Below are 18,658 nucleotides of genomic sequence, written 5' to 3' on the forward strand. Positions count from 1 at the left end.
TAAAGAAAGCTGTTCTTATAATTTTACACCTACAGTCAGCTCAGAGACGTATCGGCTGCAGATCACATCAATAACTTTTGTTCTGTTTTGTGTTCTATTGTTATTTTATAGACAGGCGAATGAGGAGTACCAGGTCCTGGCAAACTCCTGGCGTTATTCATCTGCATTTTCCAACAAGCTCTTCTTCACGGTTGTAGACTACGATGAGGGAGCCGATGTCTTCCAACAGGTACGCAGTTTCTTCTTTTTACCCAAATGTTTAAATGTGTGTTTATTTAAGAAATGGATACTTTTGCAGAGTGTTTTTGTGACTACATTCTAATTCCAATGCTAAAAAATGCTGTTTTATGAGTTTCCATATTCAAAATAATCAAATAGTAACAACAGTAAGAAAAGTTAAGTTCGCTACTTCATAAAACAGAGTAGAAAAGACAAATGTGTATATTTTAATGCCATGACAGAGCCTTTTAAAAAACATGTTCTTAGTCTTCACTAAATCAAACTTTAAAATGGTAAATACATTTATTGCAGTGGATGCTGGATGCTAAAAGTAAGGAATGAATACAGTGAATGTGTTTTATGTTGGAAGTACATGTGGTGAAGCCTTAATGACCTGCAGTTGGTTTTCATTTGGATGCATTTTAAAACTGGAACACCCCTCCTGCACACACATGAACACACACACACACACACACACTCAGACAAAAAGAACTCACGATGTTAGAAGACCGACATCAAAGTACGATTCATTTTCGAGATATTTTTGTAACTACAGAAACTGTATTTTTGTTTTATTCTGGTGGGACTTAAAAGTAAATCCTCTTTTTTTTTTTTGTCTTACATGACTCATTAAAGATCTGGATTTATTTTATTTCTTACTTCTTCTTATTTTCTTACTCTTTATTTAGATTCAGGGTAGTTAGTGAAGAGTAAAGTCCACCTCTTCGGTCTTAATTGTTTTTCTTACTACTTTGCTTGTCCATTTTTCTTTTAACTTTCCTTCTTGTCCACTAGCTCTCTTGAGTTGTTTTTTTTGGTAGTTTTCCTGTTGGGGGGGATTGGGGGTGTCATGCTTTTTATGACTGTCCTCTATATTTCTTGTCATGTAAATAGTTTCCAATAAATTTGAAATCATGCATATCTGCATGTATGTGGGCTGGATGTTTTTGTATTTGTATTCCTTACGTATGTTTATTTATATATTCATATTCATATATTTGTTATTTGTGTGCACATGGATCCTACTCATAATTCACCTTGATCCTTTAAAATGTGACCAGAGGAGTAATTTGAATTGTAATCTTCTACACTGATATTTTCCTCCTTTTCATGTGCCGGCCATTTTTCTAGCAGAGTCTGGGGAAAAAAGGGAGAAAGTAAACAGTCAACTTCACTGTTAGCTATTGATAGGAAATATGCTGTGATCTATAGAAAGGAAAGGAAGAGAATGAAGAAAGAGATGAAGCTGCCTTGCTCCACCACAGCCAGGAGCGTGAAGTCACTGAGTTTGACCTGATCCAGCCTGTTGGTTGGGAACTGCAGTGGCTGTTGCCTGTCTCAGCGATCACATTCTTCCTTGTGCCTTGTTTGCCATTTTGCACTCAGGCATCAAAGGACCCAACGGATAGATGACTTCAAGCACAGGTCATAAAACTAAAATGCTGTGCAATTCAAAAAGTACTAAACACACTGTGAAGTTTGAGGAAGCTTCTTCGTGGCTGATACCTATCATTGAAACACTGAAATTCTGATGCATCCATTTTCTTTGTTTAATATTCTTGTATTTTGACCATGACCATTATCATGCAGATGAATATGATTGAATGTAATTCCCAAAATGCCATATGATGTTCCCAGTTCTTCTACAAGAGCTTACTCACTCACATTATTGGCTCATTCACAGCCACAACACACTAAATGATATGTAGAAGTTAATGGGACAGAACAATTTTACAGTGACATTGTAAAGCTGCTGTGCAAAAATGTACCAATACAGGTACAATTTAAGAAAATGTATAGTGCGGTGTGATATATTTGCATATCTTATTTAAGATTTATGCTTGAAACATGGTCCAATAAAAAATGCTACAGTATGATAGTTTGGGAACATTATAATAATATGCATTCAATTGTACTGTAAGTGGGTATGTTGTGTATCACTTAATGTATTCTTATATACCTTTAGCCTGTAAAATATTACATACAAAAGGGATATTCATATCTAGAGGGAGGAATAATCAACTTAAGTTTGAATTTGCTGTTTTATCATTTGTCTTTTCAGATGCAATTTGACCAAATGTGCACAGCACTTTAAATCTTGACTACCTCTTTCGAGGAACTAAATAATTTCCTCAGACTGTGGTTGTCGGTTCCCCCCTGCTATCTAATGTACTAGAAAAATATGACAAATTAGCCTGCTAAATAGCTGGAGGAATGGTTTAGGACACAGACGGGGAAGACTCTGTGATAAACTGTAAGTGTGTATCAGGTGCAGCCACACAAATCTGAAATGTAATATCTACCTGCAGCGCTGTGCTCAGGTGTGAGTGTTTTATTTGTTCTTTAGAATGTAACCACTGTGAAACTATGGTGAAATATTGCCTTGTTTCTCTGATCCGCTGCTTTGTCCTCACTGTCGTTGCCTCCCTCATTAAGTCACCAGCATACTTGACCAAAGTCCTTAAAATAAGTATGAATGGCTGTGATTTAATGTTGTATTTACAAATAGTTGCCACAATTCCTGCAATAAAGTTGAGAATTTATGAGCTATGGTGAAGATTGGCCGTGGGATATCAGAGACACCCCATGTTTCTGTAGTGGAGATGGATGTCTGTGTGTGTGTGGCAGGGAAAGTGTGGACAGAATCTGGACAGCTGCTTTTTTTTTTTATTCTGAGCATGAACAAAATAATCAAGTTGATATGCATTATTTAGCTGGCAGCAGCACTTTAGTGGTATGAGACACCTGCAAACTGCTACTGATATATAAGCAGAGGGAACATTTACAGCTTTCCTCTCTGATACTTTGTGGTTGTAAGGATATCTTCACTGATACCGCTGGCTTAGATTTAGTTGTTTGAGTCACTTCAGTGATCACTCACTCATAAAACTGGTGGAAATCGATTCCTTCTTGCACATGATTTAAATAGATACAACCATCAACACCGATACCTCTTTGAGCATTGACTGACATGACAAAATTCAAAGTTTAGGCAAGAAAAAATTAAACGTTATTCAGTACTAAATATATGAAAGGGTCAGATATGCCTTATTCAAACAACCAGTTGTTGAATATGTAATCAAAATCAGAACAACATTAACATCAATTTGCACAAGCTCTGTTCTAAGTAGATGCACTAAAGGAGGTCAAACATCAACATTTTTGGCCAATATTGTTTGAGCCAAGTTAAATGACTAAGATAAAGAAATAGATGAATACATATCAATTTGTTTAGAATATAAGGATCTATGTTTGACATGTTACTGTGTGTGTTTTATCGTTTTGTGTGCTCTCTTTCTCTGCAGCTGAACATGAATAGTGCTCCAACCTTCATGCATTTCCCGGCAAAGGGAAAGCCAAAGAGAGCTGATACGTTTGACCTGCAAAGGATTGGCTTCGCCTCAGAGCAACTGGCCAAATGGATTGCCGACCGCACAGATGTCCAGGTGACAAATAGGAAAACCACTGACATTGACACATGCATATTTACAAAAAACAAACAAAAAAAACACATGTTTGATATAAACGCAGGAAAAAAACATTGATGATTCCTTGTAATATAATAGTGTGAATGGGTTGCTTAAACTTTGGTCATTTGATAATTATAACGGCCATAAAACAGTAGGTTAGCTGCAAGTACAGCGCACCATATGAAGGAAGAATGTCCTTGATATTCATTTGTCAGTGATTTAATTTTGAATGTAGGGCTAAAATGATAAATGCTCTACAAATCCTTGGATATCCAAGATCATCTGTCTGCTTAGAGATAAAATTGGCATTATCTCTACTCCAAAAAAACAGAGTTTCATCCTCCAACCATAAAGCCCTAAAGGCAAAACTACATCAATTTCACAGCAAATCGTGTTAACAGGTTTTGCAGAGTACTATTATTAAAGTTTTACAAAGCTTTCGTGGTTCTCAAGGGAGTTGCACAGGGAGCTAAACAAAAGTCAGTATTGCTTGCGGCTGAATACAACAGATTTGGAAATGAAAAAATCTGGAGGTGTGTTGTGAGCTCACCAGACATCTGCTGTCCATTGCTGCTGCAGGCTTGTGACTTTTGTGGCTTGACATCAGCTGCTAATAGCCAGCCAGCAAATTGCCTTAATGGTTAAGTAAGCTCCTGATTTTGGCAACGAAAGAGGAATGTATAGAATACAAAACTTGATTATCTGTTGATACATGAAAGGCTAAATGCCAGCTTTGACCAACTGCAGTTTTGTTGTCTCTATACATGTCCCGCTGACATAGTCCAATATTCCACTGGCATCCTGTTGATAAATCTGTATTCAAAAGCCTGCCTTATAGAGAAGGCAAATGGAAGCACTTCAGTGCTACTTTTTAGAAACCTTTATTGCATGAATTGAGAATACCAAAGTACAATAATAATATGATAATAATTAGGATGAAAAAGAGGTTTCTACGTTTGTGTGATTGTGGACCTCAACCGGACTCAAGTTAATAAAGATTGATTTTTGTTTTTTTTCCACTTGTATGTCCATTATTGATATTAAGGATAATCATGAGATGATCTTTGACTGTTGGACTGTAAACATATTCATCGTTTTCATTGTCATAGTGGTTCAAATCAGAGGTGACCATCGTGTTGCTGATCTCATTCGGACCCGTTTCAAGCATGCAATGTAGAGTCACTTAAATAAAGCTTTGCTAACATAATTAGATGCACATGCGGTTAATGGCACGATTTAGATCATATTTTATTCCCCGGAATCTTATTTGCAGCAGATGGTAAACAGATTTTCAACGATGCCGTAATCTCTGTGGGCGACACATGCATGTTCTGTTCTATGGATAAATTTAACCTTGCATCTGTTCATAGTAGACGCAGCATGCAGTGTGTTGGGCTTTTCGGTCACACAGACACACAAACTCAGAAACAGAAAGATCTTAATACAGTGACCTGAGCTATGATGACTGAATGCCATTACATTACGTTTGGAACCTATCTCCATATGGAATATAGCAAAACAGGAACACCTTGTGCAGTATCTCAAAAATGTTTTGGATTTTAAGTTGCTTTTGTTTTCAAATGAAAGTGTAATGTATTCATCTCATGCATAACTGACAGTGTAGATAAAGCAGCATAAAGCAAATGAAAAAATAAAAGTCATCTGTGGCGGGAGGGCGTCTCTCCACAGATTGCGTGAGACAGCGGTCTTCCATTTTTCAGTGCGATTAAATCTGTCATCAAAAACTAAAGGGGGGACTCGCAGAATGTTGAATGCATAAATAAAAGAAAAGCAGTGATGTGATGTAATCCTGACATAAAGTTTGTTTAAACATGATTGATTGAGTAAACTTTTTTTTGTCATCACATGTTTAAGAACTTATCTGGTGAGACTAAATGTGTGCAACCTGTCCAACATTTTGATTATGAAAGAGTATTAGGACAAAATAGTCATGTTAAAACTGGGAACATTTTATTGTTACATGTTAAAAGTAGCGAAATGTCTGTTTGAAGTTGTTAAAGGAGCAGATTTGCTATTGTGTTCCATCCCCTCCTCCTTAGACAACCTAACTGAGAACACTGATAGTTGTCGTCCTTTTCTAATCTTGTTTTATATGGGATGTAATCTACCCCAAATTATTGCACTTTTCACTTCATAATGTACCAAATCTTTCAGTAGGTAACACGTCTTGACTGTCGGTACGCTAGTTTAGTACCATGACCATTTTATTACCGAGCCATTCCGTTATGTGCAGGACGGGGTGTAGTAATGACATGCTCAAACACGTAAAGCCCTTCTAAAAGAGGACATAATCCAGATGGGAGCACACAGTGTGTTGCACCAAAACCTGCAGATAATGTTCGCCACGAGCGGTGCCTTCACAGATGTGACATTCCCCGTGCTGTGTGCACTAATGGACTCCAGTGCAATCAAGATGCTAGATTTTGAAACGTGCCCCTCTCTGAATTCATCCCTTCACTGTATGTGTTGGACATAGATACTTTAATGTAGTCTGTACACTTTTGTAAACCTGTGATGTAAAGTATGTAAAGTGTTTCTTTGTTTATATTTGATAGACAATATTTTGCAAATGCTTTTTAAAACATCCATCTGTTTTTCCTCAAAGCACATCGTTCAGGAGGTTTCACATCTTCACTATTGTAATATAAACATATGTCACAGTTTCATTCATAGAGTCACTTATTTTAGATTAACGTGTGTCTTTCTCTGTGTTTTCTTCTCCTCAGATCCGTGTCTTCCGTCCTCCTAATTATTCGGGGACTATCGCTTTGGCTCTTTTAGTGTCTCTGGTTGGAGGTCTGCTGTATCTGAGGAGAAACAACTTGGAATTCATTTACAACAAGACTGGGTGGGCCATGGCTGCACTGGTATGAACACACACACATTACCTCACAAACTAGTTTGAGCTTTTAAATCTACTACATTCAGTACATTTAAATTCACTTGTAAAAATCAAATATTAGTAAATGACATGAAATGATGTAGCACTTAAAACCAGATGAGTTATCTTTATCTCACCTCGTAAGTGGATCTTTTTGCCCTTTAGAATAAAATAAATCTTTTGTGAAATGGATTTATTTCACACACTTACTCAGCTGAAATCTTTGTGATATTCCCACTTTTTTCATACTCTTTCAACTTTTTTCTTCTCTCTGTGTTGTCCCCCCCCACCACCACCACTCCCGCTCCATCTGTCTACTGTAGTGTGTTGTTTTTGCAATGACTTCCGGTCAGATGTGGAATCACATCAGAGGTCCTCCCTACGCCCACAAAAATCCACAGAATGGACAAGTGGTATGAATACCAATTTTTTTTTCTTCTCTAATTGGGGATTAATATATTGTCAATCTGTTTGTTTTCTCTCTTTTCCTCAATGCCTTTGTCCTTTTCTTCCATGCTTTATCCCTTTATGCCCTCTTATTTTCACAGGTTTATACAGGTTAAAAAAAAACTGCTGACATCTGCCTTTTGAGTGAAATGTGAAAGTGTTTATTTGGCATTCAGCCTCACGTCAAATGACTGCAGGAACTGCTCAGTTGCACACTACTGGGAGCACATCATGTGCACACAGTAATTTTCAGCGATGATGCTGCAAGTGGGGCAACTCAAATGGGCACAGCTCACTTTTTCTTTGCAGACTCGCGTCTGTGGACTGTAATAGCTGGCTTTGAAACTGTCGGAAAAAAAAAACTCTCCGACAGAATTAGACGATGTTGATCGATTTTATCTGACTGCAAGATGGCTGGCTGCTCACTCTCAGTCCTGCTGTGTGGGACTGACGTCTGCAGTCCAGTCACACAATATGAACCTTTCCTACTTTTCTGAAAGAGCCGTGTCATATAGTGTGTGAACAGAGCTACTGCACTCCCTGTTTAGCTGCATCTTTATCTGAATTTTAGGACACAAACACAAGTCTTTCACAATTTAAGGATACCTAAAGATCTTAAGTATTCCACATTCTTGACACTTCTTTCATGTTGTCATAGTTACAGGCATGTCCCTTTCTAGTTGGACTGGTTCCGAATATACTTTCACCACCAGAACAATGAGAACACATTATTACTGGTATTGTGGAAGGATTTTTTCATCTTGTCTTATCAAGTGTTCTCACGTTTAAATAATAAAGAAAAAAAGTTTAAACATGCTGATTCTGTTGTTAAAACGGCATTAGTTTTGCTTTTTGTCACTGGTCTTGTCTTTATACCTGCTAGATGTGTTTTCCCTCTTCGCCTGAAGGAAAATGCACTCCATTAAAAAGCATTAAACTCCATTAAAACCTGCTCGCAGATCAACGTCGGAACAGGGTGTGTACGTGGAGTACGAGTGTCATCAGCGGCATCTATGAGAAGTCGTGTCTATCGGTCTATCTCTTCTTGTCTTTCATTTCTTTAAAGTCTGTCTCTGTATATCTCGCCGTGTCTTGTCTACTTTTGCACAGACACAAGTATTAGGTTGTTTTATTTCATGCAGAGACTGACAAAGATCGGTAAGGCCAGGTAGCCAGTACTCAGCACAGAATGCACGAAGTCGCAGTACAGAGAAATATACATGCTGTACTCCTTCCTTGACATTTCTATACACCTCCAGTCTCTGCTTTTTTCTGTTTTATTGAGGACTGTCTTCTGCAGTTTTTGAATGATGCTAGGAATGAGAATTATGATCTCTTGAAAATTAATTCAAACCCATTCATATTGAAATTGAAGACAAGAGGCACTTTTTAGAGGTGACAACGTCGAAATTCTCGTAAACATCATGACTTCCACCTCTACTTTGCACCGTCCATTGTTTATGCTGGTCCCTCTCTTCGTTACTTTACCCTCCCTCTGTGTCCTCTCCTTTCACAGTCCCTCTTTTCTCATCTCTGTCTGTAGTCATGTTATGCAGTAGCCTTCAGAAGAATGAAGTGCGGTAAGCTAATTTGAAATATTCCTGCTTGATGGTCTGCTGTGTCTTCCTCGCTAAGAACAAACTGAGGAGAGCGATGACGGCAGCATTAAGTTTAAATTAGTCAAGCATTAAAAGAGCATTTAAGATATAGACAGAAATTAATTCAGTAGCTTAAGGTAGCAGTAGCCATAGGCATATTATTCAAAATGCATGTGTGAGCAGGTCATACAAGATTTATTACTGAGCATGCAGAAACTAAATTAAGTGCAGCGAGGCTGATGAGCCAGTCGTGGATTACTTGAAGAGCAGAAACATTTTAAAAAAAACACCATATCTAAAGGCTGTGACAAGTTCTCAAAAAGGCTTAGAACAGCTTACCAGCGTCGCCAAATTTTAGAGAAACAGTTTGCTAATGTAGCTAAGAGATTAGTTTTTTCTCTTTTTTTTAAGACAAATGGTTCCCACAACAAATAAGGATTTAATATAGTTGACATTTAGTAATTGAGTTGTTTGAATGCGTCATTGCTATTAATCAACCACAAAGAAACAGTGTAGATATTCACCTCTGGGAAAACTATAAAAAGAGCTTTTATCTGTGGCATACACAATGTAATTCTGTGTATTAAAGGGCAGCGTTCACAGGGATAGGAACATTCATTAGATCATGGGGATGTCTATTAGCATGTTTAGACCTTAAGTGGTTTTCATTTTATCACGTTTGGGGTGATGTTTTCTTCCACCATTTATCTGTGTTACAGTATCCTCTGTGTGCTAGAACAAGTGAAGGTGTTGGTTTAAGGCCTGCCTCATGAAGCTTTCAGAAGTTCACCACTCATTTGAATCCCCTGGATTTTAACTTTCTTTTCTGTAAAAAAAATAAAATGATAAACTGTATAGTGTTCATGGACACATTGGCCATGCCTTCACTATTCCAGGTTTGCTTGAAATCAAGGATCGATTGCTACTCTGGAGCCCCTTAGTCAGAGGAGTTGTGTGATAGTTACATATAGACCTTTCCCTCTTGCTCTCTCACTCTTCTGAAAGTGAATGGCTTACGTTGGAAAGATGAGATTAAAAAGATACTTGTCTTATCCTTCCTGTTCTCCTTCCCAGCTTTTTTGTCACTTATTCTCACTTCTTTCTCTAATCCCCTCGTCTCCCCAGACAGTGTGATTCCTTTGAAATGAGCGAGCGAAGCCAGGTGGACTATATTGAAAGGATTTGTCAACTGGCAAATGGCACAACGAAGCAGATGAAACTCTGTTTGACTCACTGTATAGACAAGAAAATATTGCTCATTTTTTGCCTACATGCACACAAAATGGGACATGAACGCAGCTGTGCTTTAACAAAGCTGTGCAAAAACTTTGACGAGCACATATGTGGATTCACAATTCTCCAAATACCCAGAGCCACAGACTTGTGTGTTAGAGGCAAAAGAACACCAGAGTAAGGAAACAGAAATAAGAGATTTTTGTTTTTTTCCAAAAAAAAAGGTGCTGTATCCTACTATGAAAATTGTTTTTAAAGTTAAGATATGTGTGTCTTGAAAGAATTGAAAAGGATTTATATTTTATTTTAGGGCCGCGTGTCTCTCTTTATTTCCACAAAGATCAACCACCTTAACTCTACACGATTGGCTGATGACATTTCCATATTCCCAGCTGATTTCCTATGAAAGATTGATTGGCTTTTGGCAAGAGTCAGAGGTGGCCTTTTTTTTTTTTTGCATTACTGGTAACCTTTCATAATTCATAGCAATGCTGCTGTCAATTTTATTGAGTATCTGTAATGTATGTTTGACTTTTGGCCTCCAGAGGACATCGGTGTGTTGTGTAAATGCTACTTTATGTTTGATCGATAGCTGTAACATTTCCAAACGGGAGGACAGAATAGTCGGATGTTAATCTCTGTGTGTTTTCAGATGAAATGGAGTGAACAGAATAGTCTCGTGATCTGGTGAAGCAGATTTTCATTCATATATAAACCTATATAAAACATGCATGTTGGAAATAAGACAGAAAGAAAGGTAATATTTAACAGGCCTTTATTGGGTCGCTTTCATCTGGATATGTGGTTAACTAACTGAGTGGTCACTCATTAGAAGAGATGCTGTATTTTGACTCATTTTGTTGTTGTATGGACATCACAAAGAGCAATGCTCCAAAATCATCTGATATTAGTGATGACGTACATAATCAAGTTTTTGTAGTTTGTTCTCTATTATATGTATACTTATATATTGTGTGTCAACTGGTTTACCAACAGCTAAAATTAATTCTAAATTAAGACATTCTTAATAACGACACTTAAATCTCAGTTAAATGGTTGAATTTAATCCGTTAAATCAGTTTTTTCACTAGTTTTTTTCACCAATTCAGGATCAGACAGATCACATAAGTGAGAAAGAGTATTTAAGTCCTAACATGTAAACAAATTAGGGAAAATATTTGGAATTACACAGCATATGTTTCACAGTTGTGGTCATCTGGTAAAGTTGTATTTCTCTGCACTGAGTGACAGTGAAATTGTAGACAATGGTATCACAGCCACAAAAGTTATTTTTTTTGTCCTTTAAAACATAAAGTAAACAAATAAAACATAATTTGTTGCATCATTCCCTCTACTTAGAAAGTTTTATTTCCATCAGACATCTCAGAATGATGTGTCTTGTCAACCGTTGTAATTACATCTTCTTCAGACTTTTCAATTATAAATAAATACTAAGGAAAATACTGTATGTTTTTCAGACAGCAAAACAGGTTTTGCACCAGGTGCAAAGCCGTTTTCCCTTAGCCTAGTGAGGAAATGAGAGCTCACCTCACTGTACTGACAAAACAAGTCTTAAATGGCTTTAATTGACTCCAGAGTAATTAAACTGAATTCTCCCAGGAGTGCATAAACACTGAACTGCAAAAACAGTGAGTAGATGATGAGATTTTATAGCATTACAGGAATCCCTGAAGTAGACTAATATTCGTGGTTCAGTGAACCTGCCTGTGGTCCTTCTGCTGCTCAGGATAAGTCACCCCCACAGATGCTGCATATCTGGTTGCTACGACTCTGTTATTGATGTGTTGCAACATATTTCTAATTTGATCAATGGTTTGATATGATATTATTTGAGCTGTCAGTCCAAGAAGGAATGACTGTTTTTGCCAAATACATGTCGTCTTTCATTGTCTTTTAAATGTTTTTTCTCCTCTCTTTCACTTTCATATTCTCAAGTTATAGGTTCTATATTTAGCAGACCGTTAACTTCAGAAATTCACAAGATTCATTTAGATATTTGCCTCTTAGTGTAGCCATTTGTGACATTACAGATTCTATCATTATTTTTTGTGTAAACAAAGTCCGTATTTCCAGCCCTATTTGACTCATTAGTTAATCTTTCTCCGCACTCTGCCTTCTGCTTTGTTGATTTTCCATTTATCCCTCTGTCTGTCTCAGAGCCTCCTGACCTTTACCAATCAAAACACAGATTCAGACACGCACTGTACACACAAATAGATAATATAGGATGAAAAGGGATCAAAATGGTTACCTGTAAAGGTTATCTGCCCCACATTTATTAATAGCTGACACTGCAGTGGTTTTGTTTGGGAGAGAAGAAATACAGGGAAGAGGCAAATATTGTGCATTGTTCACATACTTCCAGTTATCAGCATTGATGTAGCTTTTAACTGATGCCAAGCATGAAATCCATTTAAAATTACATTTATTGGCACTTCTGCTCCCGTCCTTGTATGTTTTCATTTGAATGTGACACATTGTGAAAATCATTGGCGGCTAGTTGTCAAAGTGTGCTTTCAAGCCTAGTGAGATGGCTGTGGCCTTCCTCTGTAAATGCAGACAACTAATCTGCATCAAAGTCTGAAAGACGGGCTGTTTTATGTCATTCTTATAAATCATTTGATGTCAGTTAATTTGAATGGGAGCATGAACACAAGGACACACGTTGCGTGGATCATATTCTCTAAATGTTGACACATGATCCCCAATATTTCAATTAGTAGAACAAATTAATGAAAATACAGTTTGTTATCTTCATTGAAGGGGATTGATGTGAGAGGTTGTCTGTTTTGTTTTTTTGTTTTTTTTTTTAATATGCTTATAAATTCATTACAAAAGGTGTTGTTGGGTAAAATAAGTGGAGGGTTTAATGTCACATGTGTTCCCAAATAAAGAAAACAATTAAATGCTTAACAAATTAATCATTTACTTTATTAGAAGAATAACTTAGCTGATGTTCCAAACCTCATTTGCCGGCGCTGTGATTTAAAAAAAAAAACAAAAAAAAAACTAATCCATCAGATTAATTGGAGCAATTGGAGACTGAAACAGACAGCTCCCCAGCATGAACCTGCCCAGTCAAGGTGAGTTATTGGGAGTCTAGTTAAGATTGAGAAAATGCTTGTGTAAGCAGACTGAAAGTCCATGAGCGACTCTATAATGGTCGTGTGACAAAAGCTATGAAGGACATGTTTTAGTTAACTAACTCCTAACTCTAGTTGGCTGAATTCTTTTTATTGTGTTTGTGTCTGGTTATGAACAGCATATAGAATTACTTAGTCTTGTTGTTCCGTTGCATAATCCAACACCAGTTTAGTTGGTGGCACTAGATAGGTTAATCTCCACAGTTTGACCCTTTTTTTTTTCCATCCATTCTGTCTCCACAGCAAACGGCTTGATGAGTTTTGTATTGTGACACGCAGTCGGTCGTGTGTGCGGCAGTGATCATAGTTACAGTTTTCTCTTGTCTGTCGTTACAGGAACAAATCACTTATTTGTTGTGACCTTACTGAAGCATCTTTTTTTTTTTTTTTCACTCCATAGCGTAATCAAACACCAGTTACATCTCTGCTCATTATGTAGCATTATGTTGGTAGCATGTAAAGCTTAAAACACCACCTTACCACCATCTTAAAACACAGAGTCAGCTGTTCTTAAAGACTAAGGACTTGTATTATTGTGGTCTTGTACAACAACTGTGGAGAGTAGGAAATTGGAATAAGTAGCAGTGAGATTCAGATGGATTTAATCTGGTGCTCCTCCTTGCTCTTGCCCTTGACAATTGGGTCGACATTGTAGTGAAGGTCTACGCAACACACATGCTAATGAAGACTAGTTCAGCTCAAGCATTTATTGTATTGATTATAGCACTTAAAGACATGGACTAGATGATGTTTTAGTCGCTGTATTTATTATAATTATTGATATATTGTATACCAGCCTCAGCTGGTCAGACCTTTTTCTGAGGTGACGTTATCTTACCTTATGATAATGGCAGAGATGGGGAAAGCAGCCATCACATTACACTGTTTTAGGAGATTTCTTTTTTCTAGTTCACAGAAATTCCTTCAGACAATGTCTATGTATTTTCTGCACTAACATTTTAAACATAGCTTTGTTTACAGGTGTATTTGTTGATTTGTATAGTTAACTTCAGTGTTAGATTAAGGAGGAAACTCAAGCTGCTGAATATTTCTTCTTGGTTAGCTCTTGAATTCATCTCCATGTCAGCTCAGCAAGCAGTGGCTTTTACTTCCAGACCACCTCAATAGCCTATTTCCCTAATGAACATGCACAGTCCCACTTTGCTCAACTGGAAAAATTCTTCCTAAACAGCAAACATTTACCTGCAGCTTTTCAGTAAACATATACTTATGTGGATACACTGAGACACGCACATTCTCAGCTGTGCACACTAATGAATGAAACTCCTGCGTTCTAATCCATCAGATTAATTGGAAGTGCTGGGGCATGGATTGAGGAATGTTTCATCCCTCAAGTGCAGCGCTGCTCTTGCTTACTTCCTCTGCAGTTTCTTTTTATGCTGAGGGTGTAACATGCTGAGAGCTGTGTCTTGAGAAACTGTGTAATTTTTTTTCTTAAGTTTACATCATGAAATTTACTGAAGAATTATGTAAAACAGAATCACTCACGGTTATTGACATAGTTATCAGTCATTAGTATTTGATCCCTTCAAGTCCTTCGGGAGTTATATTGTCATGTTATTTGTAATTTACTTTGTCTTATCTGCTCTAATAAGACTGAACCGCATTTATCAGTAATTCTTTTGTGACTGTAAACCATCTCGTGAAAAGACAATTGAGCCGGGCTCATTCTGATTATACACAGACACACAGCTGTGCCAAGAACCAATCTGTCACTGCTCTGCATTTACATACACACTCGGTAGTTATTGGTCATTGTGGTAAGACATGTTTGCTCTTTGAATTTGAGATAAGTGGAGGTTAGTATGTGGAAAAGCCACATCTCAAATTCAGTTCCTCTCCTTTTGTTTCAGAAAATTGACGCTCACCATGTCAGATTAAATCAAAGTTTCTCAGAAACTGTTGACTTTGTCCACTTGATGTCATTTGATACTTTAAAAAACTTTTAATTAAAGCATTTAATTCAACTCTGTGGGTATTTTGAAACATATTATCAATGTGTATTTTTAGATACAACTGCATGTTCTTGTTGCTTTTGACAAATATATTTTAGGAAGAGGCAATGGACTATTTACTAAATCAGAACGTTTCACAGTGACGCTCGTCCATTAGCGTTCAAGTCATTCATTAAATCTGATGTGTTTTGGCCAAGAGTTTATTTTGCTTAGTTTAAGTGCTTATTTTCTGGTTTTCCACAGTTGTCAATGGCTAGTGTAATGTTATAATAAGGTGTTTCACAGAGTTAGTATTATTTAAACATCCCTCAGTTTAATTTGAGAAAAGAGAGAATCCTTCACATTACATTATTGATCTTTATGTGCCAGATTTTATTATTATAATAAGCAAAAATCCATTTCTGACCCATTTCTAAATTAAGCTTAACCAAAACAACCTGTTTTCCATTCTGCTCATAAAGGAGCCTTGACTAGTCAGTCTATCAGGGCGGCGTCTTGTATTCTTTTTGGAGAAAAAAAAACGAGTAATTCACAATAACAAGTACGTTTAAGTTCTGCTCATTAACGTTAATAAATCAGCTGCCCATTGCTTTACTGTGGGTGAAACAGATGGTCATGATGAAGCCAATCTTTCTGGATTACTCCTCCGTGACTTTGTAAAAAGTTTGAAAGGAAAATGCTTTTATATTACCTCAAATAAAGATTTGCATACAGTAACAAGTTTGTGATGGAAACAAAGAGATCCGTTTCATTCTTTGTCTCCCTACGTCTGCTTTCAAGTGTGAAAATTCTTCATTTCTCTCCACTGAAGCAAGACAATCTGTCCACCCTTTACTCCACCTCCTTTGTCATCCCCTATTCATTTCCCCATCCTTACACCCTGTGCCAGTCGAGTAGAAAACCAGACCCTGTGTATCATTAACTAAGATGCTAATAATCTTCAGAAAGACCTTTTTTTTTTTTTTATTACCTTCGGTTTGCTTCATTTCCACATGACCGCTATGTTGTTGTTTTTTGTCTGTCTCTCTGCTTTACTTTCTGACAGATGTCAATCACATAAGGGCTCCTAACCATTGCCTGTGGAAGGCTACGTGTAGTAAATCTCAGCAGTGTGTGTGCTGAGGCTTTATCATCAATCCCTTCAGAGAGCAAAGTGGCAAATCAGTGGTATTTATTTGTAATACGCAAATGATTCTGTTCATACATTTTCTTTATATTTTACTTTCCCGGTACAGGTAGTTTATGGGTTATGTCTAATTAATTTTTCATTACCGTGGTTACACAAGCTAGTGTTTTCATTAATTAAATGACTCTGGTTTAACAAAACATAAGCAGGCATTGCACTCTTTACCCATACAAAGTGACAACTCATCCAAGTCTTGACTATTCATGAACTGATATTCTCTGTGATAAAATTGTTTCTGTTTGAAGGAACAAACATATTTTCATCCTTCAAATGATTTCAAATGATTTTCACCCTATTCAACTTTTGTGTTATCTTAATTCTGGGAAATGTTGTAATTTTTATGTTTGTTCAACTATTTTTGTGGATTTTGTGCTCTAAAAAGATTTGGAAATAACCTGAAAGCACTTAAAAAAATATATATGAAAATATGAATGTAGCCGTAGCAGTTTCCTTTAGAAATTGGGCTTTCAGATGTTGATACAGTCAGTTTTGTCTGTGTGAGGTTGGGGCTGACCTCTCCACCCAGTAAGTAAAAAGAGAGAAATAATACTCAGATCTAATGTTTGTGGTCGAGTTAGACACACATAAAAGAATCTTAAAGCCTCCACGTTAAATGTTCTGGTTCCCCTGTATCCATTATGATGTAACAAAGATGAGACAGAAAATGAAGCTGGCTTCAATGGTTTGGCTGCGACCAAATCTTACGTCAAGGCCAGGTATGTCCATTTATCTCGAACTGAAAAGGGATATGTTTCAGTCTGCCTGTCAGCAGAGTCTCTACAAGGATCTGATAAGAATAACATGTAAAAGTCTAAGATCTCTGTAAATTCCTCCCTGCCTTATTGGTTAATTTTACAAAAGCTTTTTTAAATGTAAGTTTTCAGCTTTTTAGACTTCAGTGTCACTTTTTTTTTTTTTTTTTTTTTTTTTTTTTTTTTTTTTTTTAGTAAAAGCTGTGGGTTTTCAGTTTAAGGAGGCAACCAAAGGAAAGGTGTGATAGTGCACCTTTCAGGATGAAAGTTTATTTTAAACCACAGAAATAGGCTAATTGATTTACACAAACCCATCCACTGCATGCAGTTAGTTTTAAGTCCATCTGAAAAAAATATGAATGAATGGATAAAATCCATGTTTAGGATTAGTAAATTATAGCTATGGTTACAGCCAAAATTAAATCTAAGTCTTTCCATGCTGCAGAACTATTGTCTGTCTCAAAAATGGTAGTTGGAGAGCTGCCTCTGCTTTTCTTTCCAAATATGATAGATAAGATGTTTTCCAGAAGACCCACGTGTCATTGAGTCTTAACTACAACCAACGTAGTCTCCATCATAATGCACAATGCATCATTCTTATTTTTTTTCGCCTTTTATGGGTTAGAAGAAATGCAAAAGCTGTTGTGAGACGGTGTTGTGTAAAGTGTCTCTAAAATCTTCCAGAAATATATTTCCACTGCAAACTGTTTGACATTTTACAGATTAAGTGTTTAACTGAATGAGTTTACTACTTGAAAAGAACTAATGAGTCTCTTTCTCTCCCTTTGTTTTTCTGACAGAGTTATATTCATGGCAGCAGCCAGGCTCAGTTTGTCGCTGAATCTCACATCATCCTTCTTCTGAGTATCCTTTTATCAATGTGGTTGTTTTTATGTTTCGCAAAATGCTAATCATTCAGAGCAGTTTAAGTCTCCACAAAGTGTTCACCGGCTCATCTTGGCAAGGCGTTTCTTTATTGTATCGTTTGCTGACACAAAGCAACATGGAATTCACCTTCTGTATGTCTGAAACAACATTAGGTTTGTTTTTTATTTTACTTTTGTCCTCTCAACACGAAAGCATTCTCCATTTGTGTGCATCTTCCACGAAGACGCTGCAGCTTGACTGAACAAAAAGCCAATACAAAGACAAAAGATTGTCCTCCTTTAACTTCTGCTCCTCGCCTGATTTGTTCCAAAGTCAACCCCTCATAATAGTGTGTGTGTGTGTGTGTGTGTGTGTGTGGGGTGTGTGTGTGTAGGGTGTGTGTGCGCGTGTTTGCACACGTATGTGTTTGCTTCTGGACTTGTTTGGAAGGATGGATTTTTCTGTGTGTATTTGTCTACTTCTCTGTCTGCTTGTATACCCATGTGTACTTGTGCTATTGCTTTTGTATGTGTGTGGGTAACGATACTGTTCATTCCTAACTGTTGTGTGTGTCCCCATTGGATATAACAGGTCCAAGGTCGCACCTGCTGCAGCGAAATATTTGTCTGCTCACACTCGCACCATTTACTTTTCCTTTTTTTTTTTTTCGTCCATCTGATTATATCTAGAGGAAACTAGCGTACCTACTGAAACGCTAAGACACCTACCGTTGTTGTCTGTGCATCTTATGAGCCACATCCAGGCAGTTTCTGCATGGGTCGATGTTGCCATGTTTAATTTCTCATACTCATTGGTATATATATACTTTTTATTTTTATATGAG

General features: G+C 37.1%; 1 protein-coding gene across 1 annotated transcript in view; it reads left to right on the plus strand.

Moving 5' to 3' along the window:
• Window positions 1-18,658, plus strand: part of LOC140305619 (dolichyl-diphosphooligosaccharide--protein glycosyltransferase subunit TUSC3) — a 58,143-nt gene that overhangs the window by 23,703 nt on the left and 15,782 nt on the right. Inside the window, exons 3-7 of the mRNA XM_072384566.1 lie at window positions 112-229; window positions 3,525-3,665; window positions 6,437-6,577; window positions 6,915-7,004; window positions 17,748-17,811. Of these exons, the coding sequence (XP_072240667.1) occupies window positions 112-229; window positions 3,525-3,665; window positions 6,437-6,577; window positions 6,915-7,004; window positions 17,748-17,811 (554 nt within the window). The remainder of the gene's footprint in view (window positions 1-111; window positions 230-3,524; window positions 3,666-6,436; window positions 6,578-6,914; window positions 7,005-17,747; window positions 17,812-18,658) is intronic.

This window comes from Leuresthes tenuis, unplaced genomic scaffold (assembly GCF_036924035.1).
Source record: "Leuresthes tenuis unplaced genomic scaffold, fLeuTen1.0.hap1 SCAF_4, whole genome shotgun sequence".
In the NCBI taxonomy this organism is placed as follows: Eukaryota; Metazoa; Chordata; class Actinopteri; order Atheriniformes; family Atherinopsidae; genus Leuresthes; species Leuresthes tenuis.